The 21,664-nt window shown below is 36.8% G+C and overlaps 4 protein-coding genes across 4 annotated transcripts in view; 3 read left to right on the top strand and 1 right to left on the bottom strand.

The window, feature by feature from the left end:
* The window catches only part of LOC121521383, a 39,538-nt gene that overhangs the window by 8,850 nt on the left and 9,024 nt on the right, over positions 1-21,664 (top strand). The gene's annotated exons all lie outside the window — the stretch shown is intronic.
* On the top strand, positions 1,671-2,693 carry LOC121522504 (trace amine-associated receptor 13c-like). The gene has a single exon (XM_041806993.1). It carries the CDS (start codon positions 1,671-1,673, stop codon positions 2,691-2,693), a length of 1,023 nt encoding a protein of 340 aa, XP_041662927.1.
* Positions 9,024-10,037, top strand: LOC121522497 (trace amine-associated receptor 13c-like). Its single transcript, XM_041806981.1, has one exon. The coding sequence runs from the start codon at positions 9,024-9,026 to the stop codon at positions 10,035-10,037; it is 1,014 nt and encodes a 337-aa protein (XP_041662915.1).
* On the bottom strand, positions 16,371-19,892 carry LOC121522496 (trace amine-associated receptor 1-like). Its single transcript, XM_041806966.1, has 2 exons — positions 19,815-19,892; positions 16,371-17,363 (listed from the first exon to the last, which is right to left on the bottom strand). The coding sequence occupies exons 1-2, from the start codon at positions 19,890-19,892 to the stop codon at positions 16,371-16,373; spliced, it is 1,071 nt and encodes a 356-aa protein (XP_041662900.1).

Below are 21,664 nucleotides of genomic sequence, written 5' to 3'. Positions count from 1 at the left end.
CCATGATTCTTTTTGAGTTAACGTGTTGTTTTTGGGACTAAATGAAGTTTCTAGTTTTGTTTGTTGGACCCTTACCTTCATTATATACCAGGATTGCCAGGACAGTACCAAGGCATCACACACTGTTAGTCTGATTTTTTCCCCCACACTAAAGGGCTAGTTTCTGTCGCTGTATATCAGTGAGCTGTTACTGCTGAACTGTGTTAAATCTTGAGATTTTCCTCCTGACATTCTATAACATGACCAAGTTTTTTTTTTTTTTTTTTTTTTTTTTTAAAGCAGCACTACGTAACTTTCACTTTTTGTGTAGTTTTGCGGTGCCAGTGGACAAAAGCGGTAGTGCTTTACCAGAAGGAACACTCAATTACCCATGAGCACCAGCGCGTACTGCCATAAAGATCCTGATCTCCTATTCGCATGCATTTGTTTTGAAAGCGAATGAAAGAAGACGGGACTTAATTTCAAAACTACTCTTCTGTCTTTAGCGGCTGTTTGAGGTAATGTATTTATTTTTGGCTAAATGACGATGTTGAAAATCACTAAGTTCAACTTGGTTTTATTACCGTGAAGTCGCCCCCGCCCCCATCCTTTTTCAGCAAGATAGTGAATAAACTGATGACGAGATGGCCCTTAGTGATACGAAAAGACACATTACAAACTCAAGAGTACTGTATATAGATGGTAAGCAATCAACATATACTCACACGTCCAACAATAACAGGGCCAAATCAGCATCGGTCGGACATCCCTCCTCATCTTTCAGCTCACGCCAGTGAGTGAACACTGGGCCAATGTTTATTCTTGTCCGGGCATTTATCTTGTTACTCTCCCGCTTTCTTTTTTTTCTCCTCTGATAAAACTTTTCTTTTCTTTGAGTTTTTTGCTGCTTCTGCCATGATAACAACTCTACATTTAGCTTTCGCCTCAACTTCCATCTTTTCAACGAATCGGGAAGGAGGGGGAAGTGACGTATGCCGTAAAGTAGTCAAAGCTGTAGAAATTTGTATTTTTTTTTAGTGTGGAAGGGTTCCTACCATCCACCTCGAAGTTACATTGTGCCAGTGAAGGCGATACAGACCCCCCAGACCATGACAGAGGTGTCATTCAACCTGTTGTAAGGTGATGTACCATCACAATGACTCTCAAAATATTGTATTAAGGTGGAAAAACTACATAGTGCTGCTTTAAAGATTTATTTTTGGCCTTTTTGCCTTTATTTGATAGGACAGTGGATAGAGTCGGAAACAGGAAAGAGAGCGGGGAGAGACATGCAGGAAATAGTGCCACGGGCCGCCACTTGACTACCGCCCCAATAATATGACCAAGTTTACTTGATACTTCAAAGTTTAAAGTTTGTTAACCCCTTAAAATTCTAAATGGCCATAATACCAGTAGCAGCATTAGTTAATTAAGCCTTCACGGGACGATAGTTTCTAGCTGTGACTTCACACACTTGGAGCCTTTCGTACAGGTAGTCTTTTGTTGCCCAAATTGTATTGTGTGTGACAGTCTTTCTCTTTTTTTCAAGAGAAGCTCTGATTGGATGTCCCAATATGTCATGCAGGTAGGTGGAGACACTTTTATGTATTTTAGTTACAAGTCTGCGTGCTCCCCTAGCACGTGCTCCTGTGTCTTTGTTGAGGAGTTGGTATATGTATTTTTATCTTATGATGACTGTTGGGCTTTCTCAGGAGCACTTCTGTTTTCCTGAGTCTAATGCCTCGTGCGTTACGGCACAGTTTGATGTAGGGACCAGATTTGCCCTCTATACATTGTTTGTTTCGGGCATGCTGATTACCATTTTAGGAAATGCTGTTGTCATTGTGTCCATAAGCCATTTCAAGCAGCTGCATAATCCTACCAATGTGCTGATTTTATCTCTTGCTCTTTCAGACCTTCTTGTGGGCGTTGTTGTAATGCCTTTTAGTGCCATCAGAACTGTTCATGGCTGCTGGTTCTATGGGGAAATCTTCTGTGAGATGCACTCCAGTTTTGATATGTTTCTTACTAGTGTCTCTATCTTCCATCTGATTTGCATTGCTGTAGACAGACATCAAGCAATATGCAATCCTCTGCTTTATTCTATGAAAATCACCATGCCAGTGGCGTGGATTATGGTGTTTTGCAGCTGGGCACTGGCTGCTGTCTACTCTTTTGGACTGCTTTACTCAAAGGCTAATGTTGCTGGGTTGGAGGATTACATACAATCAATTAACTGCCTTGGCAGTTGTAACCTTCTCTTTAACCACCTTTGGGGGATCCTGGATAGTATTACTGCCTTTTTCTTCCCTTGTGCTGTAATGGTGTGTCTCTATACAAAAATATTTACTGTAGCAAAAGAGCATGCACGTAAAATTGGAGATGTGAAAAATTCTTCAAATGACAGAGGAAGAAGTGGGTTTATTAAACAATCTGAGCACAAGGCTGCAAAAACTTTAGGAATTGTGCTTGGCGCATTTATCTTCTGTTGGATGCCGTTTTTTTTTAATTCAATAATTGATGCTTACATTGGCTTCAGCACACCAGCTGCTGTCTTTGAAGCATTTGTTTGGTTGGGCTACTTTAATTCAACCGTGAACCCAATTATTTATGCTTTGTTTTATCCCTGGTTTAAGAAATGCTTTAATCTTATTGTTAACCTGAAAATATTCAGTCCTGATTCTTCAGACATTAAGGTGCATACTCTGGCATAGATATGAACTCATGGATCAGTCTCTTTTTTTTTTTTTTTTTTTTTTTGTTATTTTTGCATAAAGAGCAGGTTCAAATGATATGGTTTGCTCATTTCAATCAAACTTCTTAGAAAGATTTTTTTGAATTTCTTTGCATCATCCGCCTGTGATGTCTGTGGTTTGTGAAAAGCTGCATTCTCCCCTGCACACGTGTTTGAAGCTTTTTAATAGGACATAATTTACTTATCTCCCATCATATCCAATTTCATGAATGTTACTATAAATTTACCACTACCATTAGTTTAATGTCCAGTCATTCACAAATCATGGGGCGTATGTACCACCACTTGGTTTAATCATAAACCTAAAGGTGCAGTAAACAGGCATATTTATGCAGTGAGGAGTTTCAATTTGACCTGTACAATGGCCTGCAATATCATGGATAACAGCAACAAATAGTTAAAAAATATCTTAGAGTGAACTAGATCATACATTTGCTTATAAGAAATATGAGAGATGAGAATATTTTCTTAAATTTTCACAATGTTTTACACGATATTCTTTATAATAAAGTGTGCATCCCATCTTCAATCAGGTGTGAAATAGTTAGTAAGATTGTAATGAATCATAATTAAGTGTCAGTTAGGATTCATGAAGTCTTACAAAAACATTGTATTGTTTATTTAGAGATACAATACAAAGATTTTAAATTAAATATCGATATAAATTCAAAAAGTGACCATTCCTATGATATATACTTTTTTAAACTGAGGTCTTAGAGTATCTCAAATATTTCAGTTTTCAAAGCCAGAGAAATTCTTAGTTTTTATAATTATAATAGCATGTGTCTTGTTTTGGAGGATGAGTTAAATCATCCAACCCATGAGTGTGTGTGTGCTTTTGTTTGTGTGACAACACTAGCCTTAAACTGCTCATAAACCAACCTCTGATTCTCCTATAACAAAAAGATTATCTTTTATATTTGTACAGTGAACAATGTTTTATCCTGGGAGCATGACTGTTGTGTGCACATTTGAAGACTGGAATGCTAGATGTCATTAATATAAAAAATAGTTCATTTTTTTGGCCACACTTTAACAGTTTAAAGTCAAGGACACAGTGTATTTGTTCTCTCATTTACATTTTTAGACTTTCAAATATCCTTTTACCAAAACACTGTATCTTTTCTCTCTACTCACATTCACATAACATTTTCTATCAGTTGATATACAACTAAAGGCAGGAAATAAATTAATTATCTCTTGTTATGTAGCGATTTTTTAATGTGTACTTTTTAAAAAATCAATAAAACTGTATTTTCTTTACTATTTTGAATTTGAATTCTGTGGTTAAATATATTAAATTATGTCTGTCATGTCGACATCTCAGCTAACACCAAACAACCAACTTAAACTGTGGATCAAGCTGTGAAACATCAAACATTGAACTGTAGATAGTAAGGATGGGGGAGAGCAGGGAGACCAGGTATGGTTTTAACAACACTGCTTAAACCAATCAGGGATAAGGTACATGTTCAAGAATATGTAAGTGTTTACTGACTTTCTCCCTAATCCCACACGGTTTTCAAGGCTTGAGCAGTTACATTTTATTTATATAGAGGGAAAAAATAGTTTTGAGGTGAGACTGTCCATTTACTATAACTATTATTACAGATAGAAGTTGCAACTTAGTGTTTGATTTAAAGTTTTTCAAGCAAAATATGATGCATTTTCCCCTTCCTAATTTCACACCACTATGCTGATACAGCTGGCTAAACAATGGCTGACGGGGTAGGTTGGGTTGTATTGCATGTCTTATAAGTGTTTCAGCCATCTCCTAACAGGACCTTTTTGATTTTGATTATTTTACAGAATATCTAGGCAGGGGAAAGAAAATACTGGCTTAAGACAGTCTCTTGTGCAGTACAGAAATTTCAGAATCATTTACCTGCTTTTGGATGAGTGATAACATTAAGGTTACAGGTGTTCTTGTGTGGGTCCTCGTGCCACCTTGTCTGAGGTGGCAGGAGGACTCAGAAGTGGTGCAATACCCCAAATGAAACCAGGTATGAAAGTAGCACTACATCCCTCTTCCCTCCTTGCTTCTCCTCTCTCCACTTGAGCTAGTTACTGTGTATCCAAAAATAACATTTGTATTAACAGCAATGGGCTGTAGAACCGGTACGAGCTGGGCCTGAAAAAAACATGAAATACGTTTTTAGCCACATATCTTACTGTGCTGCCATGTGTGCCCCTCATCTCCTCTGAGACAGCAAGTAATGGTTTTTGTTAAGAATACACACCAGAAGGTTACTTTATATTATACAGTGCAAGGTTAAACGTTTTAGCAGCACATCTTCATAGCAACTTCAAATAAATCAGTTTGTATAAAAAGTTTACAGAAAGGTTGACCTCTTTACAGAGGAAGTTCTTAAGTGATTTAATTTGTTGTCATTTCTTAGAACTATTTACAGTGCCATGTAAAGTATTATCATTTAGAAGCTGCATTTTGTATTTATTTGTGTTGTCTTTGCAAGATATTAAAATTGGTTTGATGATCAGAAACATTTAAGTGTGATAAATACACAAAAAAAAAAAACAGGAATCAGAGAGAAGGCAAATACTTTTTCACAGCACTATCTGTAAACTATTTGTTTCTGTACAATGAAATAACTCTGCCATTATGTAGCATGCACACACTTTGTTTAGGCACATTGAGATGGTTTGTTTTCCAACACAAAATTTGTCCAGGATATTTAATCATGCTGTCTGATGGAGCAGGGGCAGTATAGGTAGATGTTTCTCTACTATCTTAATTATTTTATTTGATTATTCTTTTAAAGGGAAGAAGGTGAGCGCATATGTATGATGGAGGGTCTGTCAATACGCACACAATTAAGTAAAAACAAGCGCAAACTCGTTAGTGGGTTCTATGCAAAACAGGCGCTATTAGCTGGAGCAAATCTCATGCTTAAGTCAGCACTATAAGCATGGCACAGAAAATCCCAGTGGTAAAAGCAGAAAGAATTGACCTATGGCTAAGTCCCGCCCTCAAACATGATGAGCCAATCACAATGCGTATAGCCATTCCCATACACTCGGACATCCTCTGCCTGCGAACCTTCATTGAAATGCATTGCAGAAAGTTTGTTTTCGTTCAGTTTTAGGAGGGTTTTTTTTTTTTTTTTCGATTTTAAGTTTAAAAATGGTCAAATGGTGTTCATGGGTTACATGCAACTCCAACACAAGGTATCCTGAGAGGCTGGGCAACAGGGTGTATTTTTTACCCTTTACTATGCCACATCTCAACCGAGAAAAGTGTCTTCTTTGGATAAAGTTGTGCAGTAGACCACAACATCAACTCAACATGAACAAAATTAACAAGGATGTCTATATCTGTTCTAAGGTAAGTCAATATCGTATTTAAGGCAACATATTGTCACTTTGCTGGAAAGAAATATAAAGTTATCGTTAACATCTCCAACATTAGCTAAAGTTAGCCTAACGTTAGCTCCTAGCTAAGTTGTTCATTATGTCACTTTGTTGGGAGTTCATTGGCCTATTTTGTTCTAGTTTTTGTTCTTTGGTGATCATACATCATTGTTAGCTGTCGTCCAAAGGGCTCTAGTTAAACTAACGTTAACTTCTGGAGCTCAGCTTCAGATCTGTAATAGCCGAGATAACAAAGTTGGCAAACGTCATGCTGAATGATTCAATGTAAATACTGTAGCACCAAACTAATGGAGAGACACTCTTGGTAAAGATGGTAAAAAGGCCGTTATATTTTTCTCATATTCTGAGCCAAAAACCTTAACTTCAGTGGCACTTTGATGCTAATCCTCTATCTTGTGGTCTGAGATTGTGATGCCAACAAGATGTGGTTTATCACGTTTGCACTGGGACCTGTAAATTTCAGCTTGTAACTAAAGCTTTTTATCGACCTTCCCAACAATAATATGATTAATATATCCCTCCGATGTGTAGTTTAGACCCTTTTGGTGACTTCTCGATGATATGTGATCTTTCTGTCTCCAAAAATCATCAATGACCTCCTTCGAAATGTCTCCTACTGTGACACGTGCCATAGCGCCTGTCACTGAATGTTCCTTGTTTGTCCGAGTGAGTGGAGGGGGCCTGGCTTAGCCATATGTCAGTTGAGTGCTGGTTTACAATGTGTCCACAAAGTGATCATTTTTGCGGACTTATGGGCATGGAGTCATATGTCCCTGATACTTACACTCACTGGACATTTTATTAGGTTCACCTTGCTAGAACTTTTGCTTTCAAAACAGCCATAATTCTTTGTTGCATAGTTTCAAAAAGGTGTTAGAAACATTCCCCAGAGATTTCGGCCTGTATTGACATGATAGCCTCACAGTTGCACCAGATTTGTCGGCTCCACATCCATGATGCCAATCCCCCATTTCACCACATCCCTAAGGTGCTCTATTGGATTTAGATACAGTGACTGTGGAGGCCACTGAAGTACAGTGAACGCATTGTCATGGTCAAGAAACCAGTTTGAGATGATTTAAACTTTGTGACATGGTGCATTATCCTGTTGGAAGTAGCCATCAGAGGATGGGTACACTGTGGTCACAAAGGGATGGACATCGTCAGCAACTATACTCAGGTAGGCTGTGATGTTTAAACAATGCCCAGTTGATACTAAGGGGCCCAAAGTGTGCCAAGAAAATATCCCCACACTATAACACCATCACCAGCCTGAACTGCTGATACAAGTCAGGATGGATCCATGCTTCATGTTGTTCAAGCCAAATTCTGACCCTACCATCTAAATGTCACAGCTGAAATCGAGACTCATCAGACCAGGCAACATTTTTCCAATCTTCTATTGTCCAATTTTGGTGAGCCTGTGTGAACTATAGTCTTAGTTTCCTGTTCTTTGCTGACCAGTGTGATCTTCTGCTGCTGTAGCCCATCTGCTTCAAGGTTTGATGCGTGTTCAGAGATGGTATTCTGTATACTTTGGTTGTAATGAGTGGTTATTTGAGTTACTGTGGCCTTTCTATCATCTTGAACCAGTCTGCCCATTCTCCTCTGACCTTTGACATCAACAAGGCGTTTTCGTCTGCACAACTGCAGCTCACTGGATATTTTCCCTTGTTCGGACCGTTCTCAATCCTAGAGATAGTTATGCGTGAAAATCCCAGTAGATTGGCAGTTTATGAAATACTCAGACAAGACTGTCTGGCACCAACAACCATGTCACATTCAAAGTCACTCTAATCCCCTTTCTTTCCCATTTTCAGTTTGAACTCCAGGAAGCTGTCTTGACCACGTCTACATGCCTAAATGCACTGAGTTACTACCACCTATTTGTGTTAACAAGCTATTGAACAGGTGTACCTAATAAAGTGGCTGGTGTATTTTGTCACAGAGTAGCGTGTTTTTGGTTTGTGGAGGAGTTGACAACATTGACCAGATGAAGCTTGGACTGTCTTGTTCATACCAAAGAGCTTCATGTTCAGGTTGTCTTCATATTCATATGAAAAAATATCTTGTTTCTTGATTTTGGATTTCTTATTTCAAAATGAAAATCCTTTGACTGTTAACTACACTGACCCCTGCAATATTTTCTCAGTATTTTTGCATGTTCTGTGGAAGTTTACAGATGCAGACATTGTAATATTGCCTATAATTTAGGGAGCAGTGGTGAGTTGTGTAGCCAACAGTTCAAGCAAGACCAGAAAAACACATAAAGAAGAAAATATTGTAGAATGTCGTGTGAGTTGTTAGAACTAAAACCATGTTTATGTTGACGGTCGGGTCTCTATTTTTACCCAACTTGTGATAAAAATATTCCTAAAGTTATTCTTGTAAGCCTTTTTTGCCTCATTATGGCCAAGTAGTTAAAGCCTGGGTTGATGCAAACACAAGGTTTCACTTGAAAATATCTGTGGAAAAATAAACCATATTCTATAATGTGCATTCAAGGCCAATTAGCATTGGTATTTAATGACATTACATCAGAATGTCATGGAAAAGCAAAAAAAAATAAAAAATAAAAATAAAAAAAAATTCCCATGTTGTCTCTACAAAGTTGACGCAACAAAAAGTTGTCCTTTGTTTTATGTGTACATTCAATTGCTGTTTTGTTCTGTTTACTGAAAATTGGGCCCTTTGGTCTCAAAAGAGAATGATGTAATCATACGTATTACAGCATTTAAAGTTAGTGTTGATTAAAAACTTTTCATTTGTTGGCACATTGAATCATGTGATCATGTGGGTGGTTTTGTAACCTGTTTTGGCACATAAAGCCTTCAGTATGGTTCTCTCATTGCCCTCTCTCTGTTGGGTTTGTCTCTGAGATTTATGTCTTGAGTATATGATGACTCCAGGATTTTCCTCAGATCAGTTGTGTTTTCCAGGCTTTAATGTCTCGTGTGTTAGGACGCAGTTCAATGTGTGGACCAGAATGGCTCTTTTTGTGGTGTTTGCTTTAGGTATGGGGGTAACCATTTTAGGAAATGCTGTTGTCATTGTGTCCATAAGCCATTTCAAGCAGCTGCATAGTCCTACTAATGTGCTGATCTCATCTCTTGCTCTGGTTGATCTACTAGTTGGTGTTTTTGCGATGCCTTTCAGTGCCATCAGAACTGTTCATGGCTGCTGGTTCTACGGTGAAGTCTTCTGTGAGTTGCACTCCAGTTTTGATGTGTTTCTTACCACTCTTTCCATCCTGCATCTGATTTGCATTGCTGTAGACAGACATGAAGCCATTTGTAACCCTCTGCATTACTCCATGAAAATCACCATTCCAGTGGCGTGGATTATGGTGTGTTGGAGCTGGGTGCTGGCTGCTGTCTACTCTTTTGGAGTGCATTACTCAAAGGCTAATGTTGCTGGGTTGGAGGATATAATTGAAACTATGAAGTGCCTTGGAAGTTGTTTCCTTATCTATAACCAACTCTGGGGCATCCTGGACAGTGTTCTCTCCTTTTTCTTTTCATGTACTGTAATGGTTTGCTTGTACACAAAAATATTTACTGTAGCTAAAGAGCATGCTCGAAAAATCAGCAATATGAAAAATTCTTCAAATGACAAGGGAGCTGGAGGGATCAAACAATCTGAGCACAAAGCTGCAAAGACTCTGAGCATTGTACTTGGTGCATTCATCGTTTGTTGGATGCCGTTATTTACTGTTGCATTGTTTGAATCCATCTTTGGCTCCTTTACACCAGTTGCTGTCTTTGAAGCATTTTTTTGGCTGGGCTATTTCAATTCAACCTTAAACCCAATTATTTATGCCTTGTGTTATCCCTCCTTCAAAAAATGCTTCTATTGTATTATTACTCTGAAAATATTCAGCCCAAATTCTTCTACCATGAATATATCACTATAATGATGTTTACTTTTTGTCCTTAAGGATTGATGAGATCGAGGCCTGGCTTTTGCATTGTCTTTTTTGTCAGTTATTGGAAACTGTATGTTTATTTTACTGTTACCAGACAACATTTGTCAAACACTGTGTTTTTAATGCAACCTTTTTTAATGACTGCTTTTGTCATGTTCATTCATGATGAGTGCTTCAGTATTTGTACTGGAAAACAATGTCAATCAATGATGTTAAATGAATTATTATTATATTATAATAAACCCTTCTTATTAATATACACTTGTTGTAACGTATCAATCACTATAAATATATCAAATCAATGCTGATTTTTACTCTTGTTTTCAAATTGCACCATCACTAAAAATATCACAAGTAAGATTCTAAAGGCCCCTGAAAGTTCCCATAGAATAACTGAAATGCATTACCTGAGCTAATTAAAATAAATGGCATGTTTGAGAAGATTTTTCATAGATACATGATACGTTGAAGGTTTAAGGAATTTACTCATAAATACACATATAAGTATGGCTCTATGAAATCAGTTTCATTAAACCTTCAATTTATTGAAAAAGGGCCACAGTTGGTTCAGGAGCCATTGTTTGGATAACCCTGATATAATTATAACCAGTGTAATAGCCAGATATTTCCAACATTATAATCACTGTATATTATTATTATATTATAATCAATGTATAATCACATCCTAACTGATGTTTATGTTGTAAATGAAAAAATCCTTCTCTTCTCTCAAACACAGAGTGATAGACTTAATAAGAAGGTCACATTAAAGGTAAATGGTTAAAAGTAAACCTGTTTCCTAAACTTTTCTTTACTCTCACAGTCTGTAACAGTGCATGCAGTTTGATGCTGCATTCTGTTCTTCTCCTAACTGTTACTGCTCTCTCATCATCTCTCTCCATACATTGTGTCTGTCCATCTGCCTCATATCAGACCACTATGTTAATGCAGACACATATTGGCTCATTAAGCAACCAAAGGGAACTACTGTATCTACAGGAGGAATTAGTAAGCGAAATGACACTTGAATGTAACATCCCTTAGACTACGGGACTTAATAAAATCTCGAGTTTGAAGCCTTTGAGGGGTGAGCAGGCCTTAAAGTTGCGACTTCAGCAGTGTGCCTCACACACAGGCACTTCTCTCTCTCCGTAACCCTCTGGTGTGGTGAGGTGAAATAACTGGAAGCACGGATGAGTTTTCTTGAAGGTGCAACATTATGTCGACCTTTCCTGGCCCATGTTGAGCTACGTGATGTTTGCCGGTGGCACAAGTTGTGCCACGCTTAGTGATCCCCCAGAACATATTCCCCCGAAATATGTTCCTGTTTCTAAAAAAACACAGCATTTCAGTCAAATTCACTCAATTTTTCTTGATTTCCATGTTAAATAGTAGATTCGTTTGAATTGGCCAATTCCAGGATTCCATCTGCAATCCCATTAACGCGGAAATCATAGGGCCCTACATATTAGATCTCAAATCTCACCATCTAAAATGAAACAGTGTGTATAACCCCTGTCACATAAACTTTCTAAAATAGATCAGAGAGTGTTACAGGTATGTGGAAAGCCCTCTACCTAGGCCTAGAACATTTACATAGACAACTGTAAGGGGGTTATTTTTGTCTTTTTAGCTCAATTTATTTCTTGGTTCTTCGGTGTCTCTTGGTGTAAAACTAAGGCTCCTGGTCTGGTCTATATAGAAACAGTATTTAAGAACCCTATGTTACAAACCAGTGGTTCTCAACTGGTGGGTCAGGACCCAAAAGAGGGTCACAGAGCTGTTTCCAGTGGGTTGCCAATGTGTCCTAAAAAAAGAGATAAAGTCAAGAGTCTACGAAGCACTTCAAGTGTTTTTTTCTGTAGTTTAACCTTTTCATGGACGGAAGCTGAAGAAGGTTTGACAGGATTTTTCTGAATATTCCTCTAAATTTGGGACTTCTCTATGAGCCTGGGACTTTTCCTTTAATTATAAAGAAATTTGTTAAGGAACTAGGAATTTTTAACAGTAATTATCAGGACTTTTCACAGAACCTCTCTGCAGTCTTTTCCAGGAGGATATCAAGAACTTTAACTGGAAATATCAGGACATTTTTGAGAACTTTCCAGGAAACATTTTTTCTGAGTTTTATCTGGAATGTGTCACAGAAGCTTTAAAGAATCTTCTATGATACTTTTACTGGGAACTTTACTTAAGAATTAGTAAGTGGGTCCTGCAGAGGGACCACTTGAGAACCACTGTTCAAATTACTTCAGGGATCAGTGTTACTTTTGACAACTATTTTTAATTTTAGTCTCAGTCTTAGACATAAGGATAAAATGGATTTAGTCACCCTTTTGTTATTTCTACCTTTCATAGTTTGAGTCCAATTTTAGTTGACAAAAATCTTAAAAAATCTGGGATCTTTGCTTCATACAGCTGATAAGTAGAAGAGCTACAGATGTGTTGTGCTATAAATTATTTACCCACAGTGGAGGAATATCATGGATTTCAAATGTCAGAAGAAAACTAAATGAAGCTTAGCTTAAGTTCAGTTAGGACCATATTCTCTATGCGGGTTTAGTAGTTCATGCCTGCACTATTTCATGCACACCCTCATTCATGCTCTCTGCCGTATCAAAATCACACACCTATCCAATAACGCTGCTCCACTCCCTCATTGTTAGCCTATCATATCACTGCTGCCCCTTTTAAGTGTGGCTTTCTCCTCCATCAGTGTTCATTCATTCAGTTCATCACCACCAAGTCTACAAGTCCATCACGTTCAGATGGACTAAGATGACTTTTTCAGCCATCACCACCACCAGTGTCTGGACCCCACAGGGGGTATAGGTCTTTCCGCTGCTCAGGGCAGACACCCTTCGATCATGCTACATCCTTGTGGAGTTCAAGCGCCAAACAGACTCTGATAATAATTCAGTATCACATCTATGTTAATAAATATAATTAATCACACATGGAAAAGAAAATGTTTTCTTTAAATCAGTCACTGGTCTCTCCTGATTGAAATTACATTTTACTTCGTTTTAGTCTTGCAGATAAAAGCTCAACTTATAAGTTTTTCTCATCAAGACCTATTTCAAGATAGTCATCTTTCTCATGGAAGGAAAGGTTGTGGACTAACATTTTCAACTTAATGAGAGGGGTCTGTCTGCAGACCACAGCTCTGAGACAACCCGGTCTATCAGAACGAAAATACACAGTAAAACTTTCAAAAAAAAATCTGATTAAACTTCTGGTTAGGGTTGGGGTTAAGGTAAGAATTAGGATACCAAAAGTTACATGTTAAAAATTTGACCTGCAAAACCTGATTACCAAAAGGTATAAATAATAAAGCTGAGTAAACAGTCTGCTGACAAGAAAAAAGCTTGTCTGCCATGAACATATTCTAATGCAAAAAAAGTAGCTTACATAAGCAACAATAGATAACAGACCTATGTAGCCAATGTAGCTAAAGCTCACAAAGCTCATGGATAGCTATACTAATGATGGTAATCTTAGCCATATTGCAGCCTTATCTAGGTAGTTTACGTTAAAAGGTTACTGACTTTGCCAAACTCAGGTTGCTCAAGCTCACTTTGCTACACTAGATTACATAGTAAAGTTAACTACATAGCTAGTGTAGCTGTGTTAGCTTTAGCTTACGCTAACAAGGCTAAAGCAAGCCACAGTTCAGGTTTCTACTTCTAAAACCAGTCTATGTATATTTGAATCCCGGATTAGATCTTTGACCTTTTTTCTGTTTTATGTATGAAATGTTTCTTAGTCTTTAATGTCAGCAATGTTGTTCTTTCAAAAATATAAGCTTCAAAATTTGTTTATAAATAAAGTTGATTATTAAATATAATCTAAAACTGGAAATACATTGTACTGGCAAATTATAGCATTTCCGTTTTGACAGAGGCGGCATCTCAAAATAACGGTCTGTGAGTGGGGACCTCTGAGATCTATGGTCTGCAGCCAGACTGTGTTGAAATGAACACTGACAGAGATCATTTGAACATGATAAAGTAGTCCAGGTAACAAATTTGTCAAGGTAGGTTGTCCAAATCAGGAAACAGGAAGCAAGGTCCAGCGCACTATGTCCTGTCTTATTTTACCGAACAATGGTACAAAATTGTCTTGTTAAAGCTACATTAATTAAATGAATATGACAGTGGTTTACTCAACTTTTTACAGGTTGGACTGAAAACAGAAAAAACAGATGAAAAGTAGAGAAAACTGATGAGAAAGTTAGAAAAGATGGAGTGGATTAGGTGAAAGGTTTTGAGGTGAGGGTTTAAAAATGTAAATTGGAGAAAAATCCCTGCATGACTGTAGCTCTGGGCTGTTAGGTGAATGTCATAGACAATTTCTAAAAGAGAGAGAATGCATAGAAAATGTACAAAAATATACAGAGAATCTCTACACAGTTCAAATGAACATGCTGGCCACTCTAGTGTTTTCTAAGGTTTCATTTAAACGGTGGCCACAAGTAGGGAAAGTAAACTCAGGTATACCAAACTCTGAATTAACATGTTCAGAGGTACAGTACATGCTATTTCTTTAGAGCAATGGTTTCCAAAGTGGGGGCCAGGACCCTGATGGGGGTGTTGGATTGTGAGACACTGAAGGGAGGTCGCAGGATGCTTTCCAAAAGAACAAAGAAAAATTTAATGTGATTTAAATAAGATTTTTTTAAATAATTGTAAATAATATGGTTAAATGAGTTCAATGTAAAATAAAAACATAGCTGTCGTAAGATTATTTGTTTAAATGTAAGTTAAATGTATAAAAACGACCTAAAATGTAAATTTGTACATAACGCTTTGTGCAACATCTTATGCTTTAACCAGCATCAGAGAAGGTTGGGGTCCCCGGGTTCTGATGCTGTTATTTTGGTGGTCATGGGCTGAAAAGTTTGAGAACCCTGCTTTAGAGTATGTTAAATATGACATTATAAGGCTGCAGGATAATCTTGTTCAGCTGCAAGAGAAATATGACTTGGAAAAAGATTTATTTGATCTTAAGCATACAACGAAAGCTACACAGAAGCGGTTTAAAGACAACAAGGTGAATGTTCAGGAGTAGCCCAAGTCATAGCCCAGACCTCAATCAAATAGAGAATTTGTGGCTGGACTTTAAAAGGGCAGTTCATGTGTGATCCCAGTGCGACCCGACAGTGGTTGAGCAGATTTGCAGAATGACGTTAGTAAGGAGTAAAATAAGAAGTAAAAATGGAGTAAAATTGCAGTGTCCACATGTGCATGCCTGGTTGAGACCTATCCACACAGACTCAGTGCTGTGATCACAGCCAAAGGTTACTCTCCTAAATACTGACATGACATGGGTGAATATTTAGCAGTCACTTATTTTTCATTACATATTTTTCTTTAACTGAAATTATTTTTTAGAAATCGGTTCCCACTTTGACTTTAAAGAGTTTTTTTTTTTTGTATTTTTTGGTCAAAAAATCCAAATTATATTGACATGATTGATTTATCAAATCAATAAAAGGATAAAACATCAAAGGGTCAAATTCTTTTTATAGGCACTGTATAACTCAAAGTATATGTCACTGTGATACTTAGACCTTAGATAAATATGCATGAGATTAATAATTCAGAGACACAAATAAATTTTAAATCAATAAAATCACATGAGGTGCAAACTTTATGAACATTTTGTTACCAGTAACAACAAGCTGCACTTACTAAACAACAGTTGAAGATGACATTTAATAAGAGAGATCCGAAAACAGTCCGTTTGTTCTTAAAAGAGTTTGTTGTTAAAATCAGGTGCAACCTAGTAACAATATATCATAAATTTGGAGCAGCAATGGTAAGCATTTTAAAAGCCACCCAAATAATATTTTTTCTTGGGGGGACTTCTTGCTGCATCTTAACCAGCCATGGGGGCACAGTGAAGTTTGAATTGACTTGAGACACTTGAGACCACAATACTGATGATTGCTTGGAATATTTTTTAGTAAAGATTGAATCTTCTATAGATCTATACCTAACCAAATACAGTTAACATTAATCGTATCGTTAAACATTGAAAAGTCCACACTGACTCAAATCTATAACAGTACTTGGAAGGTAATAGGTATGTAGTACATTTATCTGAGCACAAGTTTTTCTAACAACCTCAGCTGGCAATCCTACAAACTGAAAACTTGGATCAAGCCAACAGTGACTGTTTACACACAAAACTAGACAAGCATCAGTTCACATGTGTCTAGCCTTAGTTTTGATTTAGTGTGCAACTTTGATTCTATTGATTTTTTTTGTAAACATTTTGTTCATTAAACAAATGCTAACTTTCTGTATGGTTACAGAATTAGATTTGTTCAATGGAGAGTGTTGTGTCAGAAATGTCTGATTTAAAGATGCTTCCTGAGGTTAATAATCTCAAAGCTTTTCTGAACCAGCTATAAAAGAATGCATATATTATAGGGTTTATGGTAGAATTAAAATATCCCACCCACACTAATGTCTCAAACAATAATGGTGGAGTTGAGTAACTTATAAAAGGATCGATGACGTTACAGACAAAAAAAGGAGTCCAAAAAGAAAGAAAAGCCCCCATTACAATAGCCAGTGTTTTAGTGGCTTTGGTCTGGCTTTTGTTTGACATTTTTACAGAACATGCGTTCTGAATGCTGTGAAACTGTTTCTGTGCAACAAAGAAGATCTTCACGTAAACACCAAGCATTATGATTCCTGGTAAGTAAAAAGAAATTAGCGATGACAGTGTGCCTGACACTCCACTTTGAAACAAAACACAACCTCCTTCACACACAACATGATTATAGTAAAAATCCTCAATTCCCCAAATATTCAACTCCAAGAAAATCATTCCAAAGCCTATGATGGGTGAAATAGTCCAGCAGAGTAAAACCATGATGAACACAGCATTAGTAGATATTCTTGTTCTGTAAAGCAGAGGGTGGCAAACAGCGTAGTATCGATCAATAGAAATGAACGACAGATTTATAATTGATGCTGTGCACAACGTGACATCAGAACTCATGTAGATTTTACAGAAGAAGTCACCAAAATACCAACAAGTCTCAATAGTTCGAATCATGCCAGGGAACATGACTAACACCCCTAGAAGAAGGTCAGACACAGCCAGAGATAAAATCAGGTAGTTGGTTGGAGTATGGAGCTGCTTAAAATAAGCGATAGAGAAAGTGACCAGAAGGTTTCCACACACTGTTAGAATGACCGTGGACCCGAGAACCACGTAGAGAGCAATACGTAGGGGTATGGGATAGATGGTTCTCAGGCATGAAGTGTTTCTGGACTCATAGCAGAGGCCTTGATCCATCTGTTTGGGATAGAAATAAGACAAAAATTTAATTCATAGATGATTGAAACCAGCCTTGTTTCTACAACAGTAATCCCTCATTTTAAAACTTTATAAGTACCAGAATAAATGAAATTTAAGTAATCAAAGCTGTAAAAATAGCATAAGAAAGGCTGCTTATATTTTTGCTGTGATTCATTATAAATTTAATGACAGATTCCACTGTCCACTGTCTTATCTACATGATAATTATTTCTACCATGTTTTTCTTTTACATTTTTATTTACAAATGTATGTTGGTTAAGCACTGGCTTAAAAAGAACAGCCATGCACCTAAGATGAAAACTGTGTGAATATGTGCAAAAGACAGAAAAAAGCAGTACATTCATTCTGACTTATTTTGATTTGTACCAGGTAAACATTTTTTGCTATGACCAGTGATAATCACCCTCTGCACAGCATTCTTAAACTAATCATTAGATCTACCCTTAAGTCAAAGTTGACTTTAAGAAGAACAGAACCCTTCAGTCCCACACTTACCTTCCATAATCAGTCGGACAGGTTGGCCACAAAGACTTTGTAAGATATGGGGTCAGTCTCCTATTTCTTGTATTTATGAGCTCTCTGGTAATCCTCATCACTGTGGTCAGATGTAAAATCTTCAAGGAGTAAGCTTTCAGTCCCAGTGGACCCAGCAAGCTCGCACTGGATGAGGTGTGAGGTTTGAAGGTCATTAAATCATAAAAGGGCAATTAAAAAGTATAAGGTCTGTTTTTTTAAAGAAAGCAGACAAACAACCAAAACCAGCAGTGACATAATGTTAAATATTGGTAAAAGAAGTCTGAATGTATTTAGATTAACAAATTAGTTCAAAATTTCACTGTAAATTTATACTCAAAAAAAAAAAAGTGCATATTATCACTGTCAGACACAAACCTCACATCTCCAAAATCACAACTTTTTTTGTAAATGGAAGAAATCCCTGTTATTGAGTTAAAACTAACTACAAGGTTTTGGAACAGCAAGACTGAACAAAGGAGTTTCATCTTTGTTAGAGAGCCTCTATGCCATTGAAGCTTCAGAGTTTAGGAACAAGCTCTTTATGAAACTTTTGTTGGTTTCAAATTTTAACCCTTTCATGCATGAATTATGACAACCTCAGTCAGGATTTTTTTCCTAAGTGTTTTTATTACTCTTTAGGCAAGAAAAAACATATATTTTTCAAGGAGTTCTTGACATGTCCACTCGGGTGGACAACATGCGTTTGAGCTTTCAACTAATGAAATTTTGTTTTTAACAAAACAATGAATAAAATGACTCATAATGTGAACACTATGAAATGCTTCATGTTTTAATGTTGTTTAACTAGTGTGCTCACATATCCCTTGTAATGTGTTCGAACGCTGCCCACATCTTTAGTGTAAAGCGGGTCAAATTTGACTTGTAATTTAACTCAGCTTGAAAATACTTGAAAAACAATAGTTATCATCCAATATTGTTTTTCACCTCATAACTAACTTAGTATGTATTCATATCCATGTAAAAACTGTTTAAAATGTTATTATTTTTGGCTAATTAGACCTTTTCTCTTACAATATACCGATTGTTTTCAATTAAAAAACTGTTTAGATTCACTTATTTTATTTCCTACAGTGAATTTAATGGGTAAGTATATTATCCAAGTCTAATGGACTAATATAAGAGCATACCTACCAAAAAAATTGCTTGTGTTTTTTTTTTTTTTTACTTAACATTATTAACAACAGTGACATCTGTGGTCAAAACTGACCCGTATAGATTTTTGGATAGGAAAAGTAGTTTCCTTTTTATAAAATCAACTTTATTTTACTTTATTTAGGTGTGTGTGTGTCTGTATGAAGGTGTGTGTGTCTGTATGAATGTGTGTTTGTCTTTATGAAGGTGTGTGTGTCTGTATGAAGGTGTGTGTGTCTGTATGAAGGTGTGTGTGTCTATATGAAGGTGTTTGAGTCTGTATGAATGGGTGTGAGTCCGTATGAAGGTGTGTGTGTCTGTATGAATGTGTGTGTGTCTTTATGAAGATGTGTGTGTCTGTATAAAGGTGTATGTGTGTCTATATGAAGGTGTGTGTGTGTCTGTATAAAGTTCTGTGTCTGTATGAAGGTGTGTGTGTCTGGGTGACTCTCACAATGGAACTAATTTGCACAAAATATTGGTACATTCTAAAAAAAACAAAAAACAAAATTTACATTCTATTAACATAAATTAATTGATTCACAGACAAAAAAGTTGCTGCACATTAAGTATTTTCAAAAACAACAAAGTCGCCGTAATAGTATAAATTGGAGTTAAAATATGGCCAGCAATGCATGATGTCCAATTTAGTGTACAGATGATCAATCACAATTTCCTCCCAACACAAGTCAATACTTGGAAATGTCAACAAATATATTGCTCTTCAGTTGTTACTTGACATCCCCATATTTTTTTTACCTGCAAGGTTCTCTTATAATAGAAGGAATGGATGGATATTCCTTCACTGCTCTGCACTTCTGGCATTCTGTCGGCCATCTTGGTTTTAAGAATTTTTTTTTTTTTTTTTGCACTTACAATGGCTGGCCAGACAGTGGCAGTGTATAGGATGACACACTAGCGTCCAATGTAGTGGCTGATGCACAACTTTGACATCAGCCCTCATGCATATAAAAAAGAAAACAGCTTTTGAATAGCTGTCCACTGTAGTGGCCACTATGCGTGAAAGGGTTAAAAGTCATTGAGTGGTGTGGGAGGGTGTTAAAGATGGAGATACAAGTTTCATCTATAGCTTGTTGACTACCAAAGATCTTCTACCAAGCATACGGCTGAGGATGGGTCAAAAGTTTCACTCTTTTTTGCTGGGTTTGTAGGTTTCTTGAGGGTTTTTTTGTTTTGTTTTGTTTTTTTACAAACCTGGATATATTGTCAGTCTGGAACAGCAGTTGCTTACTCATACATTTAATAGCAATAGCTTGCTTAATGATCTCTAAGTGAAAAAAGTAAAAGAACCTCATGCGGGACAATTAACCCACTGAGACCAAGATTGTCATATATGACAAAAAGAGACACAGGTTACAAAAATGGAATATCTTTTCAACTTGAAATCATAGGCTCTAACAGGTTTTGTTTTCTACTTTCTTGCCCCTTGTTTTGCTGTTCTAATGACACTAAGCCATCGTAACTCTCACGGAAGCTTCTCTAGCCTCTCTAACCTCTTTTTTATCAATTTTTCAAGCCATTTTCGTTAGTTGCTTCAGGTAGCAGCTAATGCTATCTGCCATAATGTCTGTTTTGTATCCTACAATGCATTGTGACTGGGCTGAGACAACCAATGGCAGGCTGTTCCATTGTCACATCAAACTTTATCAAACTGTTCATGTATATCCTGGTGTGAGATGGCCTGAATAGCTCATTATGGAAAGAAAGAGAGATAGAGAGTCTTTGATGCAGCCCCCTGTGTCACTGCAGACAGGAGCTTATTTGAATTATGGCACAAAGTCAGCTTACACAAAGAGGCAAAAGGACTTTTTTGTAAATATGTGAACATTTTGAATAATTTTTGTCACAGAATGATTGTTTTTATGGGAGAACAAGTTTATGCAAAAAAAAGTTCTGATTCATAATTATTTACTGTGTTTGAGTTTTAATTTCCATTTATTTGGTGTTTTCTTTATTCATCATAGTCCCATAACTGTTTAAAAATTCAAGTGACATTTCTGCAGCACACAAATTCTTAAAGCCCATGTTGTTCTGGAAAAATGAATATTTAGAGCTGACTGTGCACCACAGAGTTGATGTTTTACAAGCTTTTCAAGATAACAAGTCCAGGTAAGACAAAAATAGCTTTGGGTTAAACACAATATAACCATGCAAAACTTAGAAAATACTTTGAATAATAAAAAAAAGGAAATATCCAGGCTTAAACCCGGTATGTTTTCCATACTGATATAGAAATGGAGGATATTTCAACTAGAATTAGTGCATAAAGAACTAAGCGCTTATTGTTGCATGAGTGCATGTGAGTGTGTGTGGCTTTCTGTTTGTGTTGAGCATTCATTGAAACAAAAGTGCACAGAGATAGAAGTTCACCATTTTTCAGCCCTTTGTCCTGTTAAAAACTCCATTTGAAGGTATCAGAAAAAGTAAAATGAAATTACCCAAAACATAGGTGTTCTTATCCAAATAGCTGTGTATGAGCTACCTCTGAACCTCAGGTTGAGAACTTAAGACATTAGACCAGTTTTTAGGGGGTCCATGGGAAAGTTGTACTCTGTGTTATTTAGATGGGAATGCCCTGTCCATACCCC

The sequence above is a fragment of the Cheilinus undulatus genome, linkage group 2 (genome assembly GCF_018320785.1).
Source record: "Cheilinus undulatus linkage group 2, ASM1832078v1, whole genome shotgun sequence".
Classification (NCBI taxonomy): domain Eukaryota; kingdom Metazoa; phylum Chordata; class Actinopteri; order Labriformes; family Labridae; genus Cheilinus; species Cheilinus undulatus.
Note: the sequence above shows the minus strand (reverse complement) of the source record. Positions and strands in the feature narration are given on the sequence as shown.

Coding starts and splice junctions, on each gene's coding strand:
- LOC121522497 (XM_041806981.1), top strand. CDS start 9,024: ATGACTCCAGGATTTTCCTCAGATCAGTTGTGTTTTCCAGGCTTTAAT.
- LOC121522496 (XM_041806966.1), bottom strand. CDS start 19,892: ATGGCCGACAGAATGCCAGAAGTGCAGAGCAGTGAAGGAATATCCATC. Junction 17,364..19,814: donor ATTATAAGAGAACCTTGCAG/GTAAAAAAAATA, acceptor TATCCCAAACAG/ATGGATCAAGGCCTCTGCTA.
- LOC121522504 (XM_041806993.1), top strand. CDS start 1,671: ATGACTGTTGGGCTTTCTCAGGAGCACTTCTGTTTTCCTGAGTCTAAT.